A 25,891-nucleotide genomic window follows, 5' to 3' on the forward strand; every position below is an offset into this window, starting at 1 on the left:
TCCCAAAAAATATAGGCCCTGGGGAATACAGCTCTGGCTTGTGGAAATGCAGGTTTCCTTTGGGCACTATCTGACACAGACCATCTTTACTTAGACAGCTAGCAAAGAACAATTTGACTGTATTCCCATGCTTGGTTAAGCCACAATGAAGTAAAATGTTAGATCAGCTAACATAACATGCAAAACCCAGAGCAAAACCTTTTGGTGTTTCGATTGTCCTATAAAACACATGATTCAGCATATATATTTGATGTAAGCATAAAAATGGTAACTAACTTTTGATTGAGATCTAACACAAAGAAAATGGACCATCACAGCAATCAGTCTGGTATAAAAACAGATTGGTGATTAAAAATTCTCTGATTTTCTCTTTGAGTAATTGTCCCTAATACCTGCAACAGTGGCGTTATGACAATCAGTTTTACCTTACACTGAAATGAAGCTGGAGGTGCCCAAGAAGTTGTTCAAGAAAAAGGAATTAATTGTGAAAAAACTGGTTTTCTTCACTGAAAATGGCTCCAGTCAAAAGCCTCCAAACACAACACCAAGGTGTTTTAAAAACGTGTATTTAATGCATTTTAGACCTGGAGGTGCCTAAGATGGTCTGCGCTCCAGTGAAGGCCCTCAAACAATGAGATTATTTATTCACAGTGTCTCCATTCTCTAAGGCGTTCACTCTGCAGCCTTTCTTCTGCAGGGATAAGAATGATGCCAGTCTTCCTTAGCTGGCTGCCTATTTTCTTAATATATTTAGGAACTCACCACTTTTGAGACCTCTGGACTATTTGCTTCAAACTCATTGTGGGCTCAAAGTTATTTCGGAACAGGAGAGAATCTGGGGAGGCAGGACAGGCCTGACTGGAGTAACCTTGTTTCTTTAAAAAGCTACTACAAAAAAAAATCTCAGCATCACAAAAGAAAAAAACTAAAACCACAGGCTATAACAGGTCACTGTCAGTTTTATAAAGCACAGGTGCAAGACTGATGTTTTCTGGTTTAGTCTATCCTAATAAAAATCTTTTTCACATAACCTCTATTCCCTTTATTAATGTGAGCACTATTGTGAATAGAAAAAAGCATATTAGCTTGAAATTAAAAAGAAACACACAGATATTAAAGACTAGAATCTACTCTTTCTTCTTTTGTAGATCTCCCACAAAGGAACTTAATCTGATCAGTGTTGAATTAAATAGACAGCGTTTTCCTGCAAAATGTGTCATATCTAGTGATATGTGCAGTGTAGATAAGCTGCAGAGAAAGGAAGTCAGTTCTACTAGCACGGTACTACAGTAGCTTAATTTACACAGCACAAAAGTACAATCTGATACTACATCTGTTAGGAAAGACTGAGTACTGGCAGGACTACAGAGATGTTACAATGCCGTTCAGTATGCCAATTCATGAGATTAATTAAAAAAAAAACAACAGAAAACTAAACCCCCCATACTAAACCCATGACCAAGGTTTCTCATCAATAATTTTACAGTTACAATATCATGTAGCTAAGAAAAGGTCCACAAAGGAAATCTTCAGCATAAATCTACATGCAAAATTCTATTTTATCCAAAGCTTATTATCTGAAGTAGTGTTCCATGACACTAGATTAAAGACAAAGACTGGGAAGAAGTAGAACGAAGAATTTTGCACATTAAGTCAAAATTTTATGCAACGAGATTGTTTCCCACATACGGGAAATCAACAGCCAAACAAAAAAGTGCACACAAGAAAAGACCATCCATCTGAAAACACTTTTAAGGATAATGCTGGTTTTCACATGGAAAAGATACAGATACAGTAAGCAAGATCCATTATGTTGCTTTCACAACAACTGAAAGTAATACCCCCCAGGCTCTTCTGCCATTGATTGCTACAGATTCTAGATCTTACCAGAACCTTTACTGCAACCTACAAAAATTGCAAATTTAGCTACGTCCTTAGGTTATCAATACAGAAACTGGAAGAAAAAGTAGTCTTGAAAAGGCTAAATTAATAACAGACAGAATGCTAGTCAGCCACAAAAATTGCACAGAAAGAAACCCAAAGGGCCAGATACTGACTCTTGGCCTGCACTGGTGGTGGGCAGTATAACGTCATGTAGTGAGAAACTGATACTCCAGTCTATTGAAGAAAAGGGTCATAGCATTGCTCCTGATAAAACAAACAAACAAACAAACAAAAAATCCCCAACAAACTAGATTTAGTGTAGGATATTCTTTTCCATTCAGCACTTTTCCAGAATTCAACATGCTCCACCCCACTTCTTGGGTACATTACCCTGCCTTTGATACTCAGAGATACAATTTATTGAATGTTTCATCCAGGCTGAACATAGTCACCACTAAGAAGAATAACCACTGTAGCACAGCATTTACTTGGCAGCATTTTTAGCTGGAAGTAGAGAGTTCAGAGTCTGCTTTATTCAAAACATATTCTTTTCTTTAACTTGCATTTATCCCAGCCCCCTGTAACCCTTAAAATAACCTTCTGAACAATTATCTCTTTGTGACAACCTCACCACACGATCAGAAAAATCCCAGTTCTGTTACAAAGAGGAGATGCTAAAAAAACAGCGCTAGCATCAACATAAATAAAGTTAAAATTGTCAGGGTACCCCAGACTAAGCTGAAAAGCGCTGTTGCCTCATTGCTGTCCATAAAGATGTATCAATTATGGAAGATGCTTTCTTCTACTGATTTGTAGGGCTCAGGTAAATGGCAGTGCAACCTTCAGAGCCTGCTTTTGCAGCAGTATAAAAGCAGATAGAAAAGTAACATTTGAGGTTTGGAGTTTTTTGCAGGGTTGGGGTTTTTTTGAAGGGGTTGTTTTTTAGGGGGGAAGAGGACACAAAGGTGTTTGTTTTTTTTAATCACTGATCTATTAGGACAACACTCATTTCCACACTGTATGAACCATGTGTATTCTTAGGTATAGTATCAGTTACATGAAATGTGTCCTGGGCTGCATCCAAAGCAGCATGAGTAGCGATCCAGAGAGGTGGTTCTGCCCCAAGGCTCTGCTTGGGTGAGAGCCCACCTGGAGTGCTGTGTCCAGGTCTGGGGACCCAGCACAGGAAGGCATTGAACTGCTGAAGCAAGTCCAGTCAAGGGCCACAAACATGCTCAGAGGGCTGGGCACCTCTCCTATGCAAATAGGCTGAGAGCTGTGGTTGTTCAGCCTGGAGAAGAGAAGGCTCCAGGGAGAGCTCGCTTCACCCTTTCAGTACTTGAATGGGGATGGGGACAAATTTGGCAGCAGAGCTGCTGAAATAGGACAAGGGGTAAAGGTTTTACATTGAAACAAGGTAGATTCAGAATAGATTTAAAGAAGAAATTTTTTACAATGAGGGTGGCACAAAGTGCCCAGAGAGGTGGTAGATGCCCTGTGCCTGGAAAGATTCAAGGTCAGGGTGGATGGGGTTCTGAGTAACCTGGTCTAGTTGAAGAAGGGGAGGTTGGAACTAGGTGATTTTTAAAGGTCCCTTCCAACCCAAATGATTCTATGATTCAGAAGCTTCCTCACTTATTAAAACATATGCCCATTACAGTGATTACAGAACAATTTCAGATAGGTTTTACTGCTCACAAACAAGTGACCTGGCATTCCTTATGCATTATGAGCCTTAAGCATAAACCTTTCTTGTGTTCACAAATTAAGCAGGAAAAAAATATCTATTACTCACAAATATTAACTGAATGCAGACTAATGAGAGAATATCAATATATTAACCCTCTGCTTATAGTTTATAGTTTAATAAAACACAGGCATAAAGTGTTCAGGAATATTATGAGTACTTCCCCTAATCTTATTCTCAATTTCAAGAGCAAGAGTACTCTCACAATCACACGCAAGAAAGGTAAAGTCACAAGAAGTGTTAGATGGGAAAAATGGCAGTGTTTCAAAAAATTGCTGCATACAATGACAATCTAATAATATTATCCATACTGTTTGATTTCCAGGAAAGCAAGACAAGATGCAAACTGATAAGGAAAAAAAATAGTAGATGACCTTGCAATCTACTCCATCAGAGACAATCAAGTAACTCTCCAGACTCCCTCTCTCTTTTTTTTTTTCTTTTTAAATAAGTTCTGCAGGAAAAATCCTTTCGGTAAGGCATGGATTTGGCATTACCTGAAGACAGTATGACTGCTCGGGCTGGGAAATCATTTTTAAGCACTGGGCCTTGTCCATGCCATCACATTTTGCTGTAAATCTGAGGGAGTAGTGAGGCAATGCTGAAACAATCTGTCCTACTCTATGCTGACTGCAAAGTTAAGGTCAGTACTATCCAGTATAATGCAATTATTCATAACAATATTATAGCAGAATAACATTCTCAGTCAGGGAAAAGCCCAGAATAGCTCACCAATAACCAGAGGTAACAACAGCCAGGAACTTTTCCCCAGCTCACAGAAAACATAATACTACCAACTGTCACTGAAAGTTTTTAGATTCAACTAGTTGAAAAGCTGAAGAAATAGGAAAGTATACTTATACTATGCTTTTTTTATCTTATCATCTCCATCTAAAAATACGATGTAATTTATTAGCCACCAGTTCACAATCTTTAGATCTCTGTAAGTAGCTCAGTAGCAAAAGAGTAACAGTCACATTTGAAGCAGTGTTATTGAACACAATCCCTATATTTCAGGCATCGTTTAACTAAAAGTTATTATTACCTCTCTAATCTTCCTAAATTCTAATGGATAAAGAACAACCCCACAGTAAAACTTGGGAATAAAGCTGCACTATCCAAGACTATAATGCAATTTACAGGCAACTTTTCAAAAGTACATAGGTGGTTAAAGTGCCTCATCTCATACTCAAAACACAGGCCCTAGCTATGGAAAAAAAAATTAGAACAAAACACCACAAACTCTCGGTAAGTCACTTAAGGAACAGTGGAAAAATCACTAAAAACAGCTTCTTTACCATAAGCATTCTATGTCATTGTAACTGCATAATAAAACTTTTTTCCATATCCTAACTTGTCCACCTACTCAGAGGTACTGATGGAGAACACAAGACATTCATTTCTCAGCCTTTTTATGCTTGTATTGGTATGACATGAACTTAAGAAATCTTAATTTTCAGTTCAAAATGCATTTTTCTCAGGAAGAACAGTTAACTTGTAATTCTGAAGAAAGTACAAACATAAAATTTGCCATGGCATTATTTTGCTGAACTGTCATAATGCTTCCGGAACATTTCAAACAGCTAAAATGAAGAAAGATTGGAATTATAACAACTGTATTTTAGAACATACTCACCCTGGATTATAGAGCATAACTGCTGACAGGTTCTCACAAGATTTAGAAAGATCAGTCATAGACAAGCTGAAGGAAGATAACAGTCCACTCTAACAATAAGACCATAAAATAAAACTATTAGACAAGCAATGATGTGCTTAAAAACTCTTGCATTGATGAAATATTAACTAAAGTACATGAAGCAAATTAAAAAAGGCATGATACAACAATCAAGGCATGTCTATATTAGAAATAAAATTGTGAAAAGGTTTAAATTTACCAAACACTGATTTAATCTCACCTTTCTTTTCTCCCTTAGCTTAGCAGCTTCTTTAGGGTGGTTAAAGCGAAACATGTTGGTTCTTCCAAGTAATATAACAGCACCTGATGAGAAAAACACCACTCACTGACAACATTCTGCAGCTGAAAGTACCACGTAATTTTTCAGACACGCAACACGTAAGCAAAGACTTCCATTAAGCAAGAACAAAATGAAAATGCATTCTGACAAGTGTATGTATAACCATGCATAGTCACAGCTACCTTAACTTATGCATACAGTGTACTCCTTCCTCTTCCTACTTAAACAAAAATGAAAACCCACACATGTTCACACACTGCATGAATACAATGGACACAAGGTCAATCATGTTCATGGAGTTCAGTTAAAGAATAAACATAGGGAAAGGAAGCAGCTGTCCAATTTGATCCTCTTTAACGGTGCTTTGGAAGCCACCAGCAGGTGCAGATTCAACAGGAACATCTGTAAATGTGACCAAGAACAAACTTGTCCATCCACTACTGATCAAACTGGTCAGGTTTGAATCCAACTACACTAAAAGCTCCAGATCTCCATTATTTGTACTCGCACATTTTTCTTCCCCATGTGGAACACTGAAATTTATTGTCACTCAAAACAGGATTATTAGACTTTAATACCCAACAGCTATTTTCTGATGGAAGAACCTTGAATAATTCATATTGCTCAATGCACATCTATTACTGTATTTAATCAGTTAAGGTATAGGTCACAGATAATGAGATTCTGAGTAATTCTTATCATATTTTAAAGACAATGGTACCAAGATTAGTACTTCCCTACTAAGAAGTATATTGTCAGTGATGTCTCACTACTGTCGTAACATGGAAGTCTTCCAAGTTCACCACCTCAGAACCAAGCATTTATGTGTCAGTTGGTATGAAGCATTTTTAAAAAGAATAAGGACTCCATTACACTCACAGTATGAAAAAAACTGTACTTAAACTCATCACTACAAATTCTTACCATCTGATAATGAAATTACACCCTTAGCAAGGAATGCTTCTCTTAAAATCAGATTAATTAGTGAAAGGAATGAGAGAGATTTGTCTTTACAAACAAACTGTGGGTTTGCTGACAGGTAAAGATAGATACTGAGAGATAAAGAAGCAATGGAAAGAACCATAAATTCCATAGGAAAACGAAAGCACGGCGGCCTGTTGCTTATTTTTCTAAGTTGTTAGACCCAGTGGCCAGAGGCTGACCTCATTGTCTGCAGAATTGTTCAGCCACAGCTCTGATGGTAACAGAGGCCCGAAAACTGACAAGGGGCGGGGTATGTGATTTTTACAGTGTCACATCAGGTTAAAGCTTTGTTAACTGAGAGAGCCTCTAAGTGTATGACCAGCGCTCGGTTATTACAGTATGAATCTTGTTTAATGGAACAGGAAGATTTAGAATTGAAAAGTAGGGAAGGGTTTAACCCAGCCTCCTGTTTGAACAGCCCTGGAGAGGGAGCTGGGAAGAAATCCATGACTGCATTTAGGTGGTAGATCTCCAGACCCGGGCTAGGGAAGATTTGTGAGACACTCCTTGGCCTGAGGGAGAAAATGTGTTTATTGATGTGTCTTCAAGGGTGGTAGAAGGGAAACGATTTACAGGATACGCTATCGTTAATGGAAGGGAATTAAAGGAAAGGGGGAGGTTGCCGCCCACGTGGTCAGCTCAGACAGCGGAGCTGTATGCGCTTGTGAGAGCCTGTGAATTATACTGGGACAAGATAGTGAATGTTTTTACTGATTCTAAATATGAATATGGGGTGATGCATGCGTTTGGGAAACTTTGGGAAGAAAGAAGTTTATTAGCCTGCAGGGGAAAAACGTTATCTCATGAGACCTTAATCTCTCACCTATTGGAGGTGGTGAATTTACCAAAAAGGGTGGCAATTATACACGCCAGGGGAGATCAGGCAGGGTGCTCAGAGGAGGCAATAGGTAACCGACTGGCTGATGAAGAGGCTTGGAAAGCTGCACTGTTGCCTGAAATCTCTAAGATCCTCCCCTTACTCCCAGTAACTGCACCGCTGCCAGAGAAACTGTCTCTTCACCAGAGGAACTTGAGATAATTAAAACAGAGTGGGGCAGAGGAAACAGGGGATAATTGGTTCACAAGGTATAGTAAGCAGTGGATACTAAAAGCTGTGGCCCTACAGTTATTAAAACAATTTCACGAAGGGAGTCATTGGGGCACCCGAGGACTGGCAGAAGCCTTCCTCAAAATGTATGCTGCTGTGGGTCTTTTTACTCTGGCAAAGTGAGCTCTTGAAGGTTGTTTGATTTGTGCTAAAACCATTAACAGGGTTACGAAGAAAATTGCCAGGGGAGGGAAGCCTCTGGCTGTATGACCCTTCCAAGGATGCCAGGTGGGTTTTACCGAAATGTCTGAGTGGCAGTTTAAATATCTTCCGGTAATAGTATGTCAGTTAACAGGGCGGCCAGAAGCATTTCCAGCTGTTTCAGCAACTACAGGATCAGTTATTAAAGTATTTTTGGAACAAATATTCCAAGATACAGGATTGTGGAACCAATAGACTCAGATAGAGGAACTCATTCTACAGGAAAAATTCTTCAAGGGGTTATGGCTGCTTTAGTAACACAATGGAACCTCCATACCCCTGGCTCCCCCAGAGCTCGGGCCAGGTTGAAAGGATGAATGGAGAAATACAGAAACACCTTTTGAAGCTGGTGATAGAAACCAAGATGCCACGGGTACGGCTCTTACCACTGGCTTTAGGAAGAATAAGGGCCAGACCCAGGGGAGACATTCAATTATCTCCCTTTGAACTGATGTTTGGAATTCCTTACCCTTGTAATTCTCAACCTAGTGAGGGGGTATGCATATTTAAACCAATATGTGGCCCAGATACTGTCTCTTGTGAAATCTCATTGACAGGAAGCTCAACTGGCACAGACCCTGCCTTTGGACCTTGCTATTCATAACATCCAACCAGGAGATTGGGTCCTAGTTAAGGAGTGGAAAGAAGCACCACTGGTGGCGAAATGGCATGGACCTTTCCAAGTGTTACTGACCACAGAAACAGCTGCCAAAACAGCTGAACACGGGGGGACCCATCCTACACAGGTCAAGGCCTGAGGCTCCAGAGGTTTGGACATCTCAGCTGGAGGAAAAGGAGGGGAGGCCACGACTGACACTCCACAGGAGTGAACCGGAGCAGCAGCCAGTGCATCGACATCAGGGGAAGCCCCATGTACCTGCCCAGAGACTGCCTGCTGGAACAGTCTGTAAGGGCATCCCTCCTTTCAAATCTCCAGTCATTGGGGGCTAATCTTCACTGTCGTTTTCTTTATGTTAAGCTGTTTCTGTGCCCTCACTCACCACACGTGGTGCGGGAGGTGAGGAAGGGGCAGTCAATAGCTAACTCATGTAAGCACAAGTTAACTATTGGGAGACAGCAAATGTTAGTTCAGACAGCAGATGTTAATTACAAAACCTAAGAAACTGAATTTGCCCTAATCTTGTCAAGATAGAGGGGACAAGGATTATTTCAGAGACTGCTGCATCACTCCTCAAAGGACTACGCGTGCCCAGGGAGAAAGGTGAAAAGTGCACTGTGAGGAAGACTACTGGTCTTCATCAGAAAGACTCCCAAGGAAGAGGAGAGGCCTTCCTCAGCACAACCACCAGGACACACAGCGCATGCGTGACCCTTATGCTAATGATATTAATGACTTCCGAGAAATAATTTGTATAACTGCGCCTGTCCCAAGGAATGTGATGAATATTCATAATTTAACCCATAATACTGTGTTGTAGGAAGCACCGGTGTGTGTGTTTGGAGGAGCGATCCCCACACACCCAGCGTGCTGAATAAAGCAAATACCCACTTCTCTGACTCTGTCTCTGAAGACTCTCCTGGCCCAGTTTTGGCACGATTCAGAGACAATGTGACAGTGAAAAATCAGGTTAGGAGATTACACCATTAGAACATTTCTCTTAATAATCTTACCTTTATATTGTCAGTTAGGTTTGGGCCAGAGGTGGGAGAATAATTTTTTAATCTTAGGACAAGAAGTAGCAAAAACCTTTAACCTTAGCAATTGTTGGGTCTGTGGAGGGCCAGGAGGCTCTGAAGACTGGTCATGGGTGGCCAGCCCAGTTGAGCCTAAATGGTGAATCAGCACCCTGAGTGAGGTCCATAACAGAACGGGATTTTGGGGTGAAGAAGAAAGTCCATGGTGACTTCATTCTTCTGAAAGAGGCATTTATTGTCTAAAGAGAACAGGAAGTGTATACGTGGGAAAAAGTGTTTGTGACTGGACTTTATCTTTGCGTTTATCTATTAGCAGAAGAAGGGGGAGTGTGTGGAAAATTAAATGACTCAAACTGCTGTTTGCAAATAGATGACAATGGAAAAGTGGTAAAACAAATAACAAAATTAATAAGAAGGTTAGATCATGTACTGGTCCAAACATGGAAAGGATGGGAACGAGACACGTTTTTGTGGTTACCTGGTGGACTATGGGTTAAACAAATGCTTTTTTTTCCTCTTATGTGCTGTATATGATGCCATGAAGATTTTTTGCCTTTTCTTTTATACCCGTTATACGTTTTTTACAACTTCTGTATTCTTAGTGCTTTTTCTCTACATTCTTGGACTTGTTTGTCAAGCTAAGAGACTAAACATTTTAGAAGCTTCCTAGCTAGGGATCAGTGTGCCCCAGACCCCAAGGTCCTCTCCAGAACACATTCTGTAAACTAAGATAGAACCATCCAGGGGGAAGGCTCCTTGGGGAGGGGGGCTCACTTGAGCCTCTCATTGGGGAATCTTTGATAGATATGCTAATTAGTAAAACCTATAATGTTATACCCCATCTTTTGGGGGGGGCATTTTTTGCGGGGTGCATTTCAATGCATATGATCCTTAAAATAAATACCAAGGTAAAATCCCTTTTCCCCTTCTAACCGTGTATGACTCTTGATTTTAAGACCAAGAAAAGGCATCACAGGAACCCTAATCTTTTTACCATTGTCTTGGGGTGACTTTATGATATGTATCCCATATCGCTGCCTATGCCCAGAAATTAATTTCTGTGCCTTTCTATGCCTCTAAACTGAGCCTGAGAGGGGGAAGGAAAAACTGAGCAAAACTTCATTAAAGCAGTTTGCAGCTTGTTCAAGGTCACACACAGATAGCAATTGGTTTTCCCAGCTGTGGCAGGGGAGGGAAGAAGGACCTGGCTTGCTGGTTTCCCAAGGACAGGTTTTTTTTTGGCCAGTGGTTCAGCTGCTTTTTCTCCAAAGAGAGACTGAGAGTTGAATTTTTCCTTCCCTGGAATTTCAGATTTTCTCCCTTTTCTACTGGACTGCTTGATTGCTTCGACATCAGAGCACATCAGAAGGACTTTCCACTGGGCACAAAGGGCCTGGCCCTGGGCCAAGCCCCAGATCCAAGGAGACCAAAGGGAGGACTCTGACACTTAAACTTTCCCAGGTTTTTCCTCCACAGCGAGAGATTGTATTATTTAGCATTATTATCATTTTCCTGTGTGTTTGTTAAATAAATAGTTTTTATCTCTTTCACTTTCCTTTGAGGAAAATTTATTTTTTCCCGAACCTGGTGGGGGGAGGGGTGGTTGTGCCTTCTCTCAGAGTATATATTTCTAAATTTGGCCAAACCGGAACAACCATGCATGATCCCTTGCTTAGTGCAACTTATTCAACATGTGATCAAGGGGATGCAGGCAGTAGCCATGCCTACTGATCCAGAAATGGCTACAAAAGGGACAGAATATGATGTCACTGCAAGTAACTGCAAAACAAAATGCAAAACAAAACAAAAAAAAGACCCAAGAACAGAAAAGTAAGTCAATGATAACTAAAATTTGTAAAGACAATTATTGAGAAACTAAAAGAGGAGGGATTGAAAGGAATGAGAGAGATTTGTCTTTACAAACAAACTGTGGGTTTGCTGATAGGTAAAGATAGATACTGAGAGATAAAGAAGCAATGGAAAGAACCATAAATTCCATAGGAAAAGAAAAAGGCGGGGGGAGGTATACATTAGAAGGGGGTCTGTATTAAGCATTTCAGGAAGTCTGTACCTCTCAAGTACCTCAGTCAATGGGGAAAGAGAGGTAAATGAAGTCGGGAAATTAGGATAAAAAGGGGGCTGCGTCCTCTAACAATTTGAGAGACCCCTGGAGAATGCCTCATGGCCTCTGCCTTTATTTGAATACAGTAACAGGACTCCTCTGTCTCCTTTTTGGACATAAACCGCTGGTGTTCATGGATTAATTTTCCCAACATTAGGAATATCAACTCAAATTAGGTTATCCAGTCTTAGCAAATAAATGGCAAAAAGCACTACAGGCACTTCTTGCTGTCTACACAACAGCTCAATTTCGGATCACATTTGCAGTTTACCTCAGTCTAATCTCAAAAATAGATTTCATAAATCTCTATGAAATTCCTTCAGTCACTTTCAAGTGAAGATAAAAATAATTAATTCTAAACATTTGTGGCCACTTCACTAGGTGGAAGCAACTTAAATAAACTAATTAAATTTTCAGAATTAATAGTTATAGATGTGTGTCCCTAACTTCATAAATTTCAAGGAAGACAGGAGAGAGAAACTTAACAGGAAGCACATGAGAGTTCATCCTAAATGATGGGTCATTTGAATAACTCCTAGGTTTCTGTTTTAAGTACATTAAGGTTGACCGTTTGGCCCAAAACCCCAAAAACTTGTTCTAAGGTGAGGATATATTTAAGGTAAATGACAAACTTTAATTGTGAATATAACTCAGTTACCTTTAGAAATCCTTCCATATGTTCTTATGAGTAAAAAAATATTGTTAATTCAGTTACATTAACAAAAACACCACATTAGACAGAATTTGCAAATGATGGAAGAAATCCATAGAAGGAAGTGGCAATTAATTACCATGCCTCTTATTTTTTTTAAACTCCATGATGGTCTAAAATTTTAACACATTGTCAAATGAACAGCTATTAATGATGAACGGAAACATTTAAATGTATCAGCAGTTAATCAGTGTTACCTAAAAGCAGGTATTTAAGGACACTGGCTCTTCATGCTGTGAGACTAAATGCTAACACAGCTGGGATAAATGGATTGCACATGAGTCCTTAAACTACTGATTTCATCAGTTGTGCACACCTAATGTCACAGTTGCTACCTTCCTCTCAGACTCAGTCTCCTTGCACACACGAAAGGTCAGCTTATGCAGCTGTTTTTTACAATTTAGCAACCCTAGACAACCCTTTCTCCTTTGAGTTGCAAATTTGTGTCTAAAAAATTTTGTGAGGGAAAAAAGTCATGTTTCCACTTTAAGAAGCACAAAAATCAAGTTGTAATATTGAATCAGGGGGATGGGTAAGCAGAGGTTAAAGAATTCATTAGAGGTTACTAAGAATTCATTTGTTAGAAGCAATGCATACCACTTGCCCAACACTTATTGTGCCCACCAAAGCAGGATGAGAAGATATGAGATTATTGATAAAGGGAAGGAATCTTGACCAAAGATCCTGTTTTTAACCTACAACTAACTCAAACCAGTCTTGAACTTTGGACTTAGCTCAGGGGCTTAAAGAGCATGCGCAGGGAGGGAAGGTGAAAAGTTCAGGATGAGGAAGACTCCTTACTTCATCTGAGGAAGACTCTTATTTCATCTCAGAGACCTCTGCCCATGACCACCAGACAACACTGCGCAAGCGCAACGTGGATGTAAATTACTTCTGGGCTCATTGTAATACAAAGCGAGGCTAGGAGGGGCTAGGCGATGAATATGTATAGGTGTATTGGGAAACTCAATGAATATGGAACTTATAACCCTATATATACCAAGCTGAATGCAGCTATCGGCACGCATGACTTTGGAGGAATTATCCCCCATGCATCCCAGTGCTGGAATAAACATACCTACTTTACTACTTATTCTAGTAGTGGAGTCTTTCCCACTCATCAATATGCATCTGAAAGAGGGATATAGCATCCAAACTCCTACTTTCTTCTGAGGCACACTGAACATTTTCTGCTTTCAAAATGCAGCAGGATAAAATAAAGATGATTCATCACAACTCAATTTTTATTGTTTACAGTGTTATTTGCTATTAATGTCAATGTTGTTAATAATTTATGCATGAGATTTACTCAAACCTAAGACCAAAGGGGCTGGGCTTTTTTCTTTTCCACCCCTATCTGCAATAGAAACAAGCACATATGCCTCTCATTTTGCATGAAGAAATAGGCACTCTAACAAAAAATGCCAATGTCACCTCTCTACACCAAAACTCCTCGATTTCTGCAGGCAGCCTTTAGAAGCATTTGATGGATTTCAGAAAGGATGCAAGACTCCCCTTCTTTAACACTGCATTCTTCCTTTGTTAGGCTAAGTTTACTTCCCTGAAAAGAAGCTCTCAGAGTAAAGTGAGATGGTTTTTCAGCAGCTGAGCTGTGTCACAGCCTCACTCCTAAACAGGTCTTTTTCAGCTCCTTGCTAAATGGGAAGATATTCTAGGTGCTCCTGGAAGATAAAACATCATGAAGCTCTGCTGCAGCACTCACCAGCTCACTTGGCACTCAGTCCTTTCCAGGCCAACACCATATATCTTTGTTCCCAGCTGTCCTGGGTGCTTTTTAATTTCCAGATTTTAAAGCTTTTATATTAAAATTGTAATTCTCTCAACTTCCTCCCTAAGGCTTAGCCTCTCCCTTCTTGTCATTTCCTAAAACTAAAGCAAACAGATTCTCCAGCTCAATCTCCTGCTGTACAAAAGCATTTGGCGATAGTATTAAGTAGGAACAAGCTGAAACTTGGGGAGAGGGACAGGGGTGCCTCTGACATTATTTTAGTCCTGTAGAGATCTACACTCTTTATCTTAACATTACAGCAATCTGGCATGGAGTTTGCTTTGTGTAAAAATGAACAGAATCAAAGGGTAACTATCAAACCATAACCAAGATTATTGAAGTTGTTTGTGTTCAGGCTTTTTTCTTTTTTTGATTTCTTTCTCTTAGGGAATTTTCTCCCATTTTGTTGTTAAGAAACAATAACGACTGGTACTTAAGAGAGACTAAAGAAGTGGCCACAGCTCAGGGGAAGAGGGCACCTGGCTGCACTTCTCTTATCTGAGGGTTTCTCTTGGAAGGGCAGAGATACCAGGAGAACTGGGCTGGGGAAAAGGGGGCTGGGCACATCTCCTAGCTCTTGGTTTCAGAGGAGAACGGTAGAGCTGCTGCTTGTGGGGGGAATTCGCTGCAGCTGCCAGAGCCCAGCCCTGCCCTATTTCTCCTGCCATGGCTGAGCCTTTGCTCATGAGAGCAGCCATTGAACTGGGATCTTACTGGCACCCTGCCTCACTGGAAAAGGACCCTTGCCATCTGTTTGGGTGCCTCAGGGGAAAAGACTGGGACCCCAACCCCCTCCCAGAGGGCACATGTCCCTGGCTGTGTGCGGCAGCTGCTGCGGAGGAGCTCAGCTGCCACTGCCCAGCTCCGCTGCTTTCTGCCGCTGCCCTGGGCTTTTTCACTGCACTCTAACCCACACCCTCTGCCTGCCGGGACACCCTGTGACCCCTGCTACAGCTGCAGAGTTTCTGCTACCTCTTGCTTGCCACCCCAGGTGAGCCCACCCTGCCATTCCAGTCCCTTCTCTGAGGTTCCTGCTGCAGCCCATTTTTGCCATCCAGCCTGCCCGCCATCACCATGTGAGAGAGACACAACTGAATTCGTGACACAGCGCCCCCTGCAGGCGCAGGGGAATCATCACACCCACCCTGCCCAGCTAGGAGCCACCAGCGCCCCTGCCGGCTGTGAGTGGAACTGCACCGAAGGGGAAACCACCTGCAGCCAAGAAGGCTGTCACTGGGTTTCCAGTTTTGTTTGTTGTTGCTGCCGGTGTTGTTGTTCGTTTGCCTTGTTATCCCTACATGGTAAAGAATTGTTATTCTCTTTCCCATATCTTTGCCTGAAAGCCCCTTAATTTCAGTTTATAATAATTCCGAGAGAAGGGAGTCATATTCTCCATTCCAAGGGAGGTTCCCACCCTAGGCAGACACCTGTCTTTCAAACCAATACAGAAGTGGTTGAAATTAATAAAGAATTGTCTTTTCACCACATGGCAATTCTTTGACAATAAAAACACCATGGGGTTTTCCTGGTGGTTTTGGATTGTAGTTGAGAAGACATGAAATTAAAACTAATTAAACAGTAACCCCTTTATATACACATAAATATTTTTCAGTGCGGTTGCCAGGAAGAAGCGAAGAGGCTGTGCCTGAAAAATGACATTAAGCTAGGTAATACCTTGGTTGAGGTGTGTGGGTTCTGTAATCTGAATACCATTCACAGAACACTGCGCTCCATTCAGTGGTATGAGGTTCACAGTTCCATTGAGATTCTCAAAGACGCAATGCTCACTTTCCAGATCAAGGCCATGAAGAACTAAACACAAAGAAGTAAGATAACATAATTAGACTCCTCACAACCACTAAGATTAACATGCTAATAATAATTTATTAAGACACATTGCACTACATATCTGAGAGTGTATTTTCTCTTTATTCTGGACAATGTTTTCTTCCTTCCTTTATCACGTCCTGCATGCCTTAAATATTTACTGTTTTATTCTAGTGGAAAGTAGTGTGCTGGGTTGGTTTTGCATTTTTTTTGTGTAATGCTCTTTATTCCTGTGCTTTGATACGTGATTAGCAAATGCTCCTTTCTTTCCAATAAAAAACAGAAAAGTATAATTCACATATTTGTAGAGAGAGATTCTTTGACCAGTTTTACCAGGAAATAATGAAAACTTGTAGACCTTAAGGCAAACATGCTTAAATCTGAAAAGACAGGATATAATATGCCATTGTAGACAAAAGGAAGCCTAAAGTTCTTACATCCTGTGACATTCAGGGCTTCTATCAATCAATTATGCTACTTTCTATTTTTTCTTCCAATAATGTATGATTATATCTATTGCTTAATAATCCAAAGCATCAAGTTTGGTAGTTTCATGGAATTTATTATAATAAATTAAATCCAGACAACTTTTGAACCATGAAAATACACCAAACTAAGTTATTTGACTCTCAGATTCTCACCCAAGAATTAAAGGATGCAGTTTACTTAATGAACTGCCTTCCAGGAACTTATGTAAAACTTATGTGATAGGACAGTCGAGATCTAGCAGTTAGTTGCTTTGGTAAGAAATCAATAGGAAAATCCGTAGATTTCTACCAACATTCAGAATTTTTTTAAACTCAAATCTGAAGTCCCAAGACTATCTTAGATATAACAGTATAACAATGCTGTCATTATACAAAAGTTAAGAGAATGATTTTACAGTAACTGTGACAGGTGCTATATGAAAAAGAATAGTATTTTTACAGGTGCTATTTCAAGAGAAGCAAAAAATAAATTAGTAACGAGTATACGAATATAATTAAAGCCCACAAGCTATGCTAGAAGTCATGCTCTTTAAAGTGAACTCCATGCAATTCAACTTTCAGATTTTCCAAAAACTAAAATACACAAAACACAGAACAACTAACTGAAAAGGGGAAAAAACCATATGAAGCTTAGTTCATATATTAGGATACTGGAAGAAGAAAGAATATAAAAATGCCAAATTCCATACCAATATCCTGTTCTGTCATAGCATCTTCTCTGCCAACATATGTTTGGCCCTCCTAATTAAGAGAGAAACACACATTATTTCCAGTTGGAATCTCGTTATCTTCCCCACAATAATATAATTCATCCTTCCACTCTCTCAGGGTAACCTGAACGAAATATGTATTTAAATATACATGAAAAAAAGGAATCACACAGCATTTTCAGAATGCTTTCACAGTCTTTATTCCGCAGTATTATCAGCAAATTCAAGTTTCAACTGTCCAGTGCAGAACCACCTTTGCAGTTTTGAGACAGTCTAGATTTGGATTTTAAAGGTCAAGCTTTATAATTACATGAATGACAAACCAATACACAGATAAAAATATGAAACACCTACCTCTGGTTAACCAGTTGATTCTCAGGATAAACCTAAACAGATATTTTAATTTCATCACTTGCAACCTCTTAAGAGCTTTTCTTGCAGCAGCAGAGCAGCATAAAGAGCTTTTCTTACCATAGGAATGTAATGAGCACTATATATAGATAGCAAATTAATACTATAATTTTTCTACTGAAAAAATCATAAGGCATATAAAGGCTATGGAAACACAGATGTGTATTTACCTTCAAGTGGTACAAGATGATACCAGTACTGAGAAGATCATCATCAATGCCAATGAGATGAGGCAGTTCAGAATCTAACACAACACCTATCCCTTCTTTCCTCAGAGCCAAGGTTTGCTCCTAAAAAGGACAAAAGTCTATTTATTAGGATGTGCAAGAAATATCCCTCTTCCTTCTCTTTCTAAACTACATTTAGTGTAACTTCTTCTCTGTAGTATCACACCAAAGAAAGAGCAATTTTTTAGAATTTTTTGATTTTACATTTTAAACCTGACCTCTACTTCTGTTAAGCATTCCAACATTGCTGTTGAGGAAATCTGTGAAGGTGTTATTTGAAGGAAACCAGACAAACAGCTGAATTATACCAGATAAGGAACATCAATCAAGAGCGTAACAAAGCAACATTGTCTAAAAGCAAGCTATGTGCCACCTTTCATAATGGTAAGGAGAATTTCAAACTCCTCAGCATTCAGTACAGCTAAAGAACGGAACAGAACATTGAAACTCTTCAGCAGTCCTTTAAATAAGCTGAACCTTGCACAATAAAAACCCCTGACACCTGAGAATTCAGTAAACCTAAGCAGTTAAAATAACATGCAATGTAAGAGAAGCACTGCCAGTAGTAAATAAACATAAGAAATATTCACAGCACATCACTTCAATTCTCCAAAATTCCTTTGGGCCACATTGTACAGCCATCCATAGGTTGAAGCATCATTCAGCAGGACTGCAAGTAGGAGACTTCAACCTTGGATAAAGTATTGTATGACGTAGTACACAACAGTCTATGCAATAAATAAAAAATTAATTATAGCTTTGAAGTAAGTTTTTGTCTTTAAGAAGTTTAACTTTCAAGTTGAAACAGAATCCTATTGGCTCCCAGGCCTGGAAGATAACAACAGTAGAGACCATGAATGTGCACACAGAAACACACCATTTTTCAAGACAAATGTGTTTTTCTGTGTAAAAGAACTAAGCCCTGACAATGCATGAAGCACAGGCAATGTCAGCAGATATTCCATCTGTGTATTACAAGGAGCACACTTTTCTCCGGGTGCTAGTAAAACAGGAAAATAAGTTTTCTGACAGCTGCATGACTGCTCCTTTTCCAAGTCATCAAATGCCTTCTCCAGAGCCAAAAAGACACTACATTGTTTGAAAGAAAAAACAACAGATAGATTGTTATATGCATTTTCCCAAGTACAGCAATCTGCAAGTCTACAGGAAGAAAGCAGATGTAAAACCTCATTTCCCTACAGACAAAAAAGGTCAATACTGATACTGTCTAAAAAATTCCAAGTATGGATATATCTGGAAAAGGTAAGATGATAATACAACATATAAAACTCTGCAAAACAAAACTGGGAAATGTTACTCTGGTCAAGGATGAATGAAAAAGTTCTCCAGCATTCAGAAATAAAAAAAATAAGCTGTGATTCATGTGCAGGTCGGACATGAATGCGCCCAGATATTCCTTGATATTATAAAAGAGTCGCATCATAAATCTAAAAAATACAGCTTAATTAATTGTTCAGGAGAAAAAGTAATTTCAGTCAAAAATACCTATCACATATTAGATATTTACTGACTAGCATCTAAAGTTATACATAATTTATAATGTTCCCATATGACAAAGGATGAAGACAAGACTCTGAGGACCGGTGACTGGTTACTGGCCCAATGGAATTGATAAAATATTAAGAGCTGAATATTTTTTCCCCAGCACAACAAAGCATGTTTGCTTTTTGCCAACGTCCCTGACAGAGGAAAAAATAAACATCCCAGGAGACAAAGAAATTATCACTGGGTGAGAAATAGCTCACAAATAATTAAGAATAAAGAAACAATATGATTCTTTACTTTCCAGTCTTTTAATATTCAACACCTTTTTACTATAATCAGAAATAAATCATGCATAATTGTGATTTAAAACAGATAGCTTGGCTTTTTATTCAGATCTAAAATTAAAGAACATAAATTAATTGAGTTTCTAAAGTCATACTTTGTAAACAACTGCCATTCACGCACAGAATGCATCCTTTTAATGGAAATTTTAAAAGAAATGCAGCAGACAGTAGCTGTGATTAACTATGATATCTTTTAGTTTAATATAGGTTGTAAATTAGCTTTTATCTTCAGATACAATTTACTAAAAAAACACTGAATCTTAATTAGATACCTGGAGTAACTCCTAAACTTTAATCGCGTGGCTTAAAAATTCAAAAGCTTCTGCAAGGATGCTTCCAAATGCCAAACAGTGCACTTTTGCCCCAAAATAAAATCACAGAAACATCACCAATAATAGATCTTTATTACTCTGTTCTCTAACAGTGAGAAAAAGAAAAGAAAAAGGCCCAAAAGAAGCAGTCAAATTGCCCCTCTTTCATCCTCAACAGCATAGGAAGGATATCTCTGAAGAGGGACAGACCTCTTTTGAAATAAATTGAAGGTCTGTAAGATATTACAAGGCAGAGAAATTATTAGATTTAATCCACTATTTGATTTACTTTCATTTGTGCTACATGATTTTAAGAAGTGGTGAATCCGTAAGTCAAATGACAAGAGCATGAAAGGTTGCTGTCCCTATTGAAAATTACTGTCAGAAAATTTATGAAAATCTCAAGGTGCAGTTGAAGAAAACTGAATGTACCCACATGCTTCTTAGCTTGAATTATCCTTGAACAGAAAAGCGTACACATACTCCCTCAGTATTTAGGATGTGTTCACAAGCTGTGGACAATAAAGCAAGCCAAGTATTATCCACAAAGGAGCACTTCAGTTGATCTAAGTGGCTACTGCGCTGGGAGCAAAAAAAGGTTTTCTTCTTTGGGAGCTGCTAGACCAAAGGGACTCACTTGAAGAGTAGAAACTCAGAAAATAATTCTGAGTCAGTATACAAAAAACTACTTATTTAAGTGAAAGTTAAAATAAAGAGATTTTATTGTATATTTAAATTGTCTCTTTGAATTCAGCTCTGACTCAGCTGTCAGAAATATCCTGATACAGTAAATTCATTTACATTTATATAGAGAGATATAAAAGCGCTTGTGAAATCTCATTTCTTCTGTGCTGATATATTAAGTTTACTGTATTAACTGATACAGTGGCACTTCTAAACTGAGATATGATCTGGTAGCTTTAAGAACAAATCTTTGACTAAAGTACTCACTTGAGCTGAAAAATTCATCATCATCATATACAACTACCCATTATAAAGACGACCACTGTGACACACAGGATGTCTTTAAATGTTATTTCTTTAAATGCACACACAAAAATAGAGCCACACAGCTTTTCTTTTTTTGGCCAACAAGATACTGAATTAAATTAAAAAGAAAGTAGGTCCAAAAGACATTTCTAACATTCCTTGACCAATCTACTAGTGGAGGGAAACATTATGCTGCTATTGTCCCAGCACATATTAAAGATTATATGTAATTAGTGCACTGCAATGAACAGAACCTCTCAGGGGAGTTCAATTTTTGTCATGCTTTCCAATCCAAAAATACAATTCTTTTATTTAAATATTGAACAGATAGCTGCTGGCACACAGTCCTAAGAATACACGGTGCAGGTCACTTTCAGTAAAACATGACAATTTACTTAGCTAGCATGATGTTCAGATTTCTACATTTAAATTATGCAAAAAAAAGTGTAATACCAAATTTAAATACTATGTGCAAAAATGTGCAATAGCAAAAGTCTTTGCATTAATATTTAACCAGACTATATATGAGAAAATTCTTATGCCAACAGGTACTTTGAGTGCATTTGATTTTATTGAAAATATGCTATTATATCCTGAGTTCACAAAAAGGTCTGACTATGCTCAATGGCCCCAGACTAACATTAAGTCATCTATAAAATGCATAAATGTAAACTGCGCACAAGGGAAGTTCTTAATTCTTAATTGGTTTTCCTCCAGTTATATATTCAGCACACTTTGCATTTCCTTTAAATCACTGGAAACAAATGTTTCATACCTAGAGAAAAAAATATTGCACAGTGTTCAGAATTCAAATGCTCCCAAAAAAGCTGATTTCCAAACCCAGCAAATACATGGCATTAAAGAGACTATGTAAATAGAGAGAGGAAATATGCATGAAACAGCCTCAGCTGGTCATGCCATAATCAGCATGGGTGAAAATCCAAAACTTCTCTCACTGAAGTCAGAAACTTACATATTCTCCACCACGGGACTGCAGAAGATTAGGTGACTTAAAAGCACAGTTCCGTTGCAGTAGTTCTGGACAAACACAGGAAGCTGAGGGCTGTACTACTGGATTACAGCAAAGAATACATGGCAATATAGGCAGACCCACTTCACACCTAGTTCATACATGTGTGCGCTAAGAGGGCTACACTGTTTGAGTTTCCAGAGTTAACCCTTCCAAGAAAAGAGAAAATGAGACAAAAGTGCAGGGCAGGACTATGATGAATGTGCAAAAACCCCAAGGGGGGAAATTCCCAAACAAGCAGTGGCGCCTTGATGCTTCTTATATGAGGAAGTAGAAAAGAAAATTGATCATCAGGAGTTCAAAACCAAAAGGAATCCCTTGTTGTTAAATACAAGGACACTGTGGACACCAGTAATTTACACGGCTGCAAAAAATTGCCTGGAAAAAAAAGGTGAGAAAAGGAAAAGAGGTACTTGTGGACAAAGGCACAGGGTATCCATTGCCTGGGGTTCCCTAACTTCAACAATCACAGACATGGAAAGCATGGGAAGTTTTCTGGACAAGGATTGCTATCCACTTGCCCTGTTTTATACTCCAAAATTGAGTACAGCTGAATAAACCATAACTCACCTATGTGGAGCTTATTCCCATCATTCAGGTGGTACAGTCCTAATGTAGGCTTTGAATGGATTAAAAATAGTAGGAATATAAGAGGAATATACTGCAGACAGACCTCTGTTTCTGTTTACAGAATTTCAGATAAATTATCTGAATTCTAGATACAATTCTTCTCAAAGTGCTACATAAACAGATTGACAACTCCTTTGAATTTTCAACTGCATTGCATGATAATTATTATATTTATAAAGATGACAGGCAGCTACTGAAGTTGCATTCCCAGTATTAAGAAGCAAGTGTAGCAAAAAATTAGTGAAGCTGCCAGTAAGCCCCACAAAACACAAGAAAGCTGATTTGATTAGTTCTGTAATTAAAGAAAAACTTGAGGAATTTTACCTCTGCTTGAAATGTCAGCAACATTTCTCCCACCTAAGAAGAAACAACTGAAAAGTGACCTCCTGTGTCACAAGTGCTGTGCCCAAACACCGTAACAAGTAATTTAATAGATTACACTCAGGCTCTCATCCATTGTATGATGTAAAATTATTTCAAATATTTGGTCTGAACTTGGTAATAGCCAGTTTACATTCATGCACTTTGCATCACTACTGACATTCAGCTGAAATAATAATTTTCCTTCTCCAGCCTTTATTCATTGATACTGGCAGCAGTGGTATCTATTCTCCTTAGTGTGGTTATACTAGGTCAAACTCAAAGCATTTCCCCCCAGGAGATGACCAGGCTCACCATATCCCAGAGTTTAGGACATCCTTTCTCAAGGTCTTCTTCCTTGACAACTTCCAGTGTTCACAGTGTGTATACAATTTTGCCAGCACCTACTTCCACTCACTACACACAATATCTATCTGATCCTTCCAGATTCATGTGTCTTTTATGCAGACATACTATCTCGTAACAGTAAAGTCTCATGCCTTCCTCCTCCTCTTCCACTGTGTATTAACACCTTTGCATTGCAAACTATTTACCATCAACCACCCTTCTGTCATCCTTAGACTCACTCAATCCTCTGTCAGACGCTCTGCTAGACAAATTAGCTTTAATATCAGCAAACTTCCCCAGTTAACACATTTAAAGAAACCATTAAACATGAATTAAGCCCAAAAATGTGCTCCAGGACCACCTCCCCAAAACCCCTACAACTACAAACTTAGGTCCCCTCCCAGTACCACTGCTTCCATCACATCCTCTGTATAAGCATTTTTATTGTATTTAAATCCTAATCTCCACACTACATAAATAAGGAAATAGTTTCCTATACGTTCCAGAGTCAAACGCTCCATCAACATCCACCAAGATGAGAACCAGTCCCACAGTTTCTAGCGGTGATCACTGATGGACAGAACTAGATCCAGCACACACTGGGCAGACACAACAGGACCAGCCAGCTCAAGAAATAAATCACAGACTACAGATAACATGACAAATATTAATTATATAGGAAATGACTATTTAAAACCTAAGAAATTTATAGGAATTATGAATATGATTTTGAAAGACATGGCAGAAAGAAAGACACCATTTCAAAGAAGTATTCTCAAGAAAAGCATTCCTTTCAAATTAAATTCTCCTCACTAGTCCAGCAAATATAAGCCATTCAGAAGGCAGTATCAGTCAAGTTTTTGAGTCCTTCCACAGTTCACTTCAGCATAACAAATATAAGTCAGAATAACAGTTCTGAATTTAACATTTGCATTTAGCTTTAAATGTTTAGTTACACAAGGTAATATTTTAGCAAATTATTTTTCATTCATTTTATTTTGAGAACAGAGTTTATGATTACTCTTCTGGAAATTGATGAAGGTATAATCACCTTACCTTCTTTCCCAAACATTATGTGCTAGGTTTAACTAGGTCAGTTACAGAAAATAAAAGTTGCACTTACATGATACTTTTAATGCAAATTAAAGGCCTATTAAAAGGGCAGAAATCACAAAAAATATATTCAATTTGATCTCAAGGCGAACATTTGAGGATGTTACAAAAAGATAGGATAAAGTGCCCTTTAAAAACTATCAGTTTGATTTTGTTTACCCAAAGCATAAAATAATTGGTGTGTTAAGCTGGCACAAAAAGCATTAGCAGCTGGTTGTTCATCATAAAGTGACTAGGATTGTTGATACTATTCTTTTGTAAAGCAGGTAAACTCAGCTGAGGAAACGGAACTTTTCTTATCAAAACATCTTCCCTTAATTCTAATTCCAGTAAAATATATCTCATCTAAAATTATACTCCAATCCTACCATTAAAACTAAACAAAATTAGCATATAAAAATACAGCTATAAAAACTGTATAATTATACATAGTATACTGTCAATTGGCCTGAACTCTCTACATGGAAGCATTTCTAGTAAAATGATTGAAAGCCAGAAGATACACAGGAAATGTCCATGTCCTTTACTTACATGTAATGAAACTACAGTTCATTTCACAATTTTAATAATGAAATAAAAATGAACAAGTCATTCTAACTTGCAACAGGTCAATACAGTAATTAAACTCCTTTAAAGAACAACATAAGAGGACACCACATGCTTCAGCATACAAGGACCTCAATTTTAATTATGCACAATAATGAACCACATGTACAGATGCCAAACAAGATCACACCTACCTTTAAAAAGGTAGGTTGAAAAAGAAAATAAACACAAACTAAGGCAAAAACTCAAGATGAAAAGAGTATAAATCCAGAAATATAGTCAGAGGAAATAGGTACCATATGAATCACAGGGAAGTGTCCTTTAAAAATAAACTAAATAAAAGCAACCTATACTGAGATATCTATAATCTGGCATCAGCCCCTAAGACCAAGGTCAAAAGAATTATCATATCTAACAAAAAACAAGAATACTGAAATCATATTTCATAGCTAAGACAGACATCCCAAATATAGACTGAAGGGTAAAGTTCCCATCACCTTTTTTGGTATGTTCAGCAAAAATTGAATGGAAAAATTCAGAAGGGAGGAATCTCTTGCACTGTACTATGTAATCCAGACTACGAGACATTATGGCATTCTTAGCAGATTGCCGTTTTCCCACATTTGAGTATTTTTAAATGTAGGGCCCATTGAGTCAATGAAAGTAAACCAGCGCAGCTTTGCCAACAACTAACAGAAAATAACATTTCCTTGAAAGATGCAAACCTGCTGTACTTTTAGGGAAAAAATGCAAAGCAATCTACCCAACGCTCAAGAAGCAACCACTGACCATTGCATTTTGCTAACTGACGTGAACCTTAACTTGGATAGCTGTCACCTTTTTTGCATTCTGAGAAAAATGTTCAGGGAAA

General features: G+C 38.6%; 1 protein-coding gene across 11 annotated transcripts in view; it reads right to left on the minus strand.

The window, feature by feature from the left end:
- The window catches only part of KIF16B (kinesin family member 16B), a 167,316-nt gene that overhangs the window by 80,834 nt on the left and 60,591 nt on the right, over positions 1-25,891 (minus strand). For all 11 annotated transcript variants that reach the window (XR_005604361.1, XR_005604362.1, XM_039570136.1 and 8 more), the window contains exons 13-17: positions 17,786-17,905; positions 17,184-17,235; positions 15,854-15,991; positions 5,548-5,630; positions 5,268-5,356 (exon numbers count right to left, since the gene is read on the minus strand). Coding sequence is in view for 9 of the 11 variants with exons in the window: in XM_039570136.1 (XP_039426070.1) it covers positions 5,268-5,356; positions 5,548-5,630; positions 15,854-15,991; positions 17,184-17,235; positions 17,786-17,905 (482 nt within the window). In the remaining 2 variants the exon portion in view is untranslated. The remainder of the gene's footprint in view (positions 1-5,267; positions 5,357-5,547; positions 5,631-15,853; positions 15,992-17,183; positions 17,236-17,785; positions 17,906-25,891) is intronic.

Source organism: Corvus cornix, chromosome 3 (genome assembly GCF_000738735.6).
Source record: "Corvus cornix cornix isolate S_Up_H32 chromosome 3, ASM73873v5, whole genome shotgun sequence".
Classification (NCBI taxonomy): Eukaryota; Metazoa; Chordata; class Aves; order Passeriformes; family Corvidae; genus Corvus; species Corvus cornix.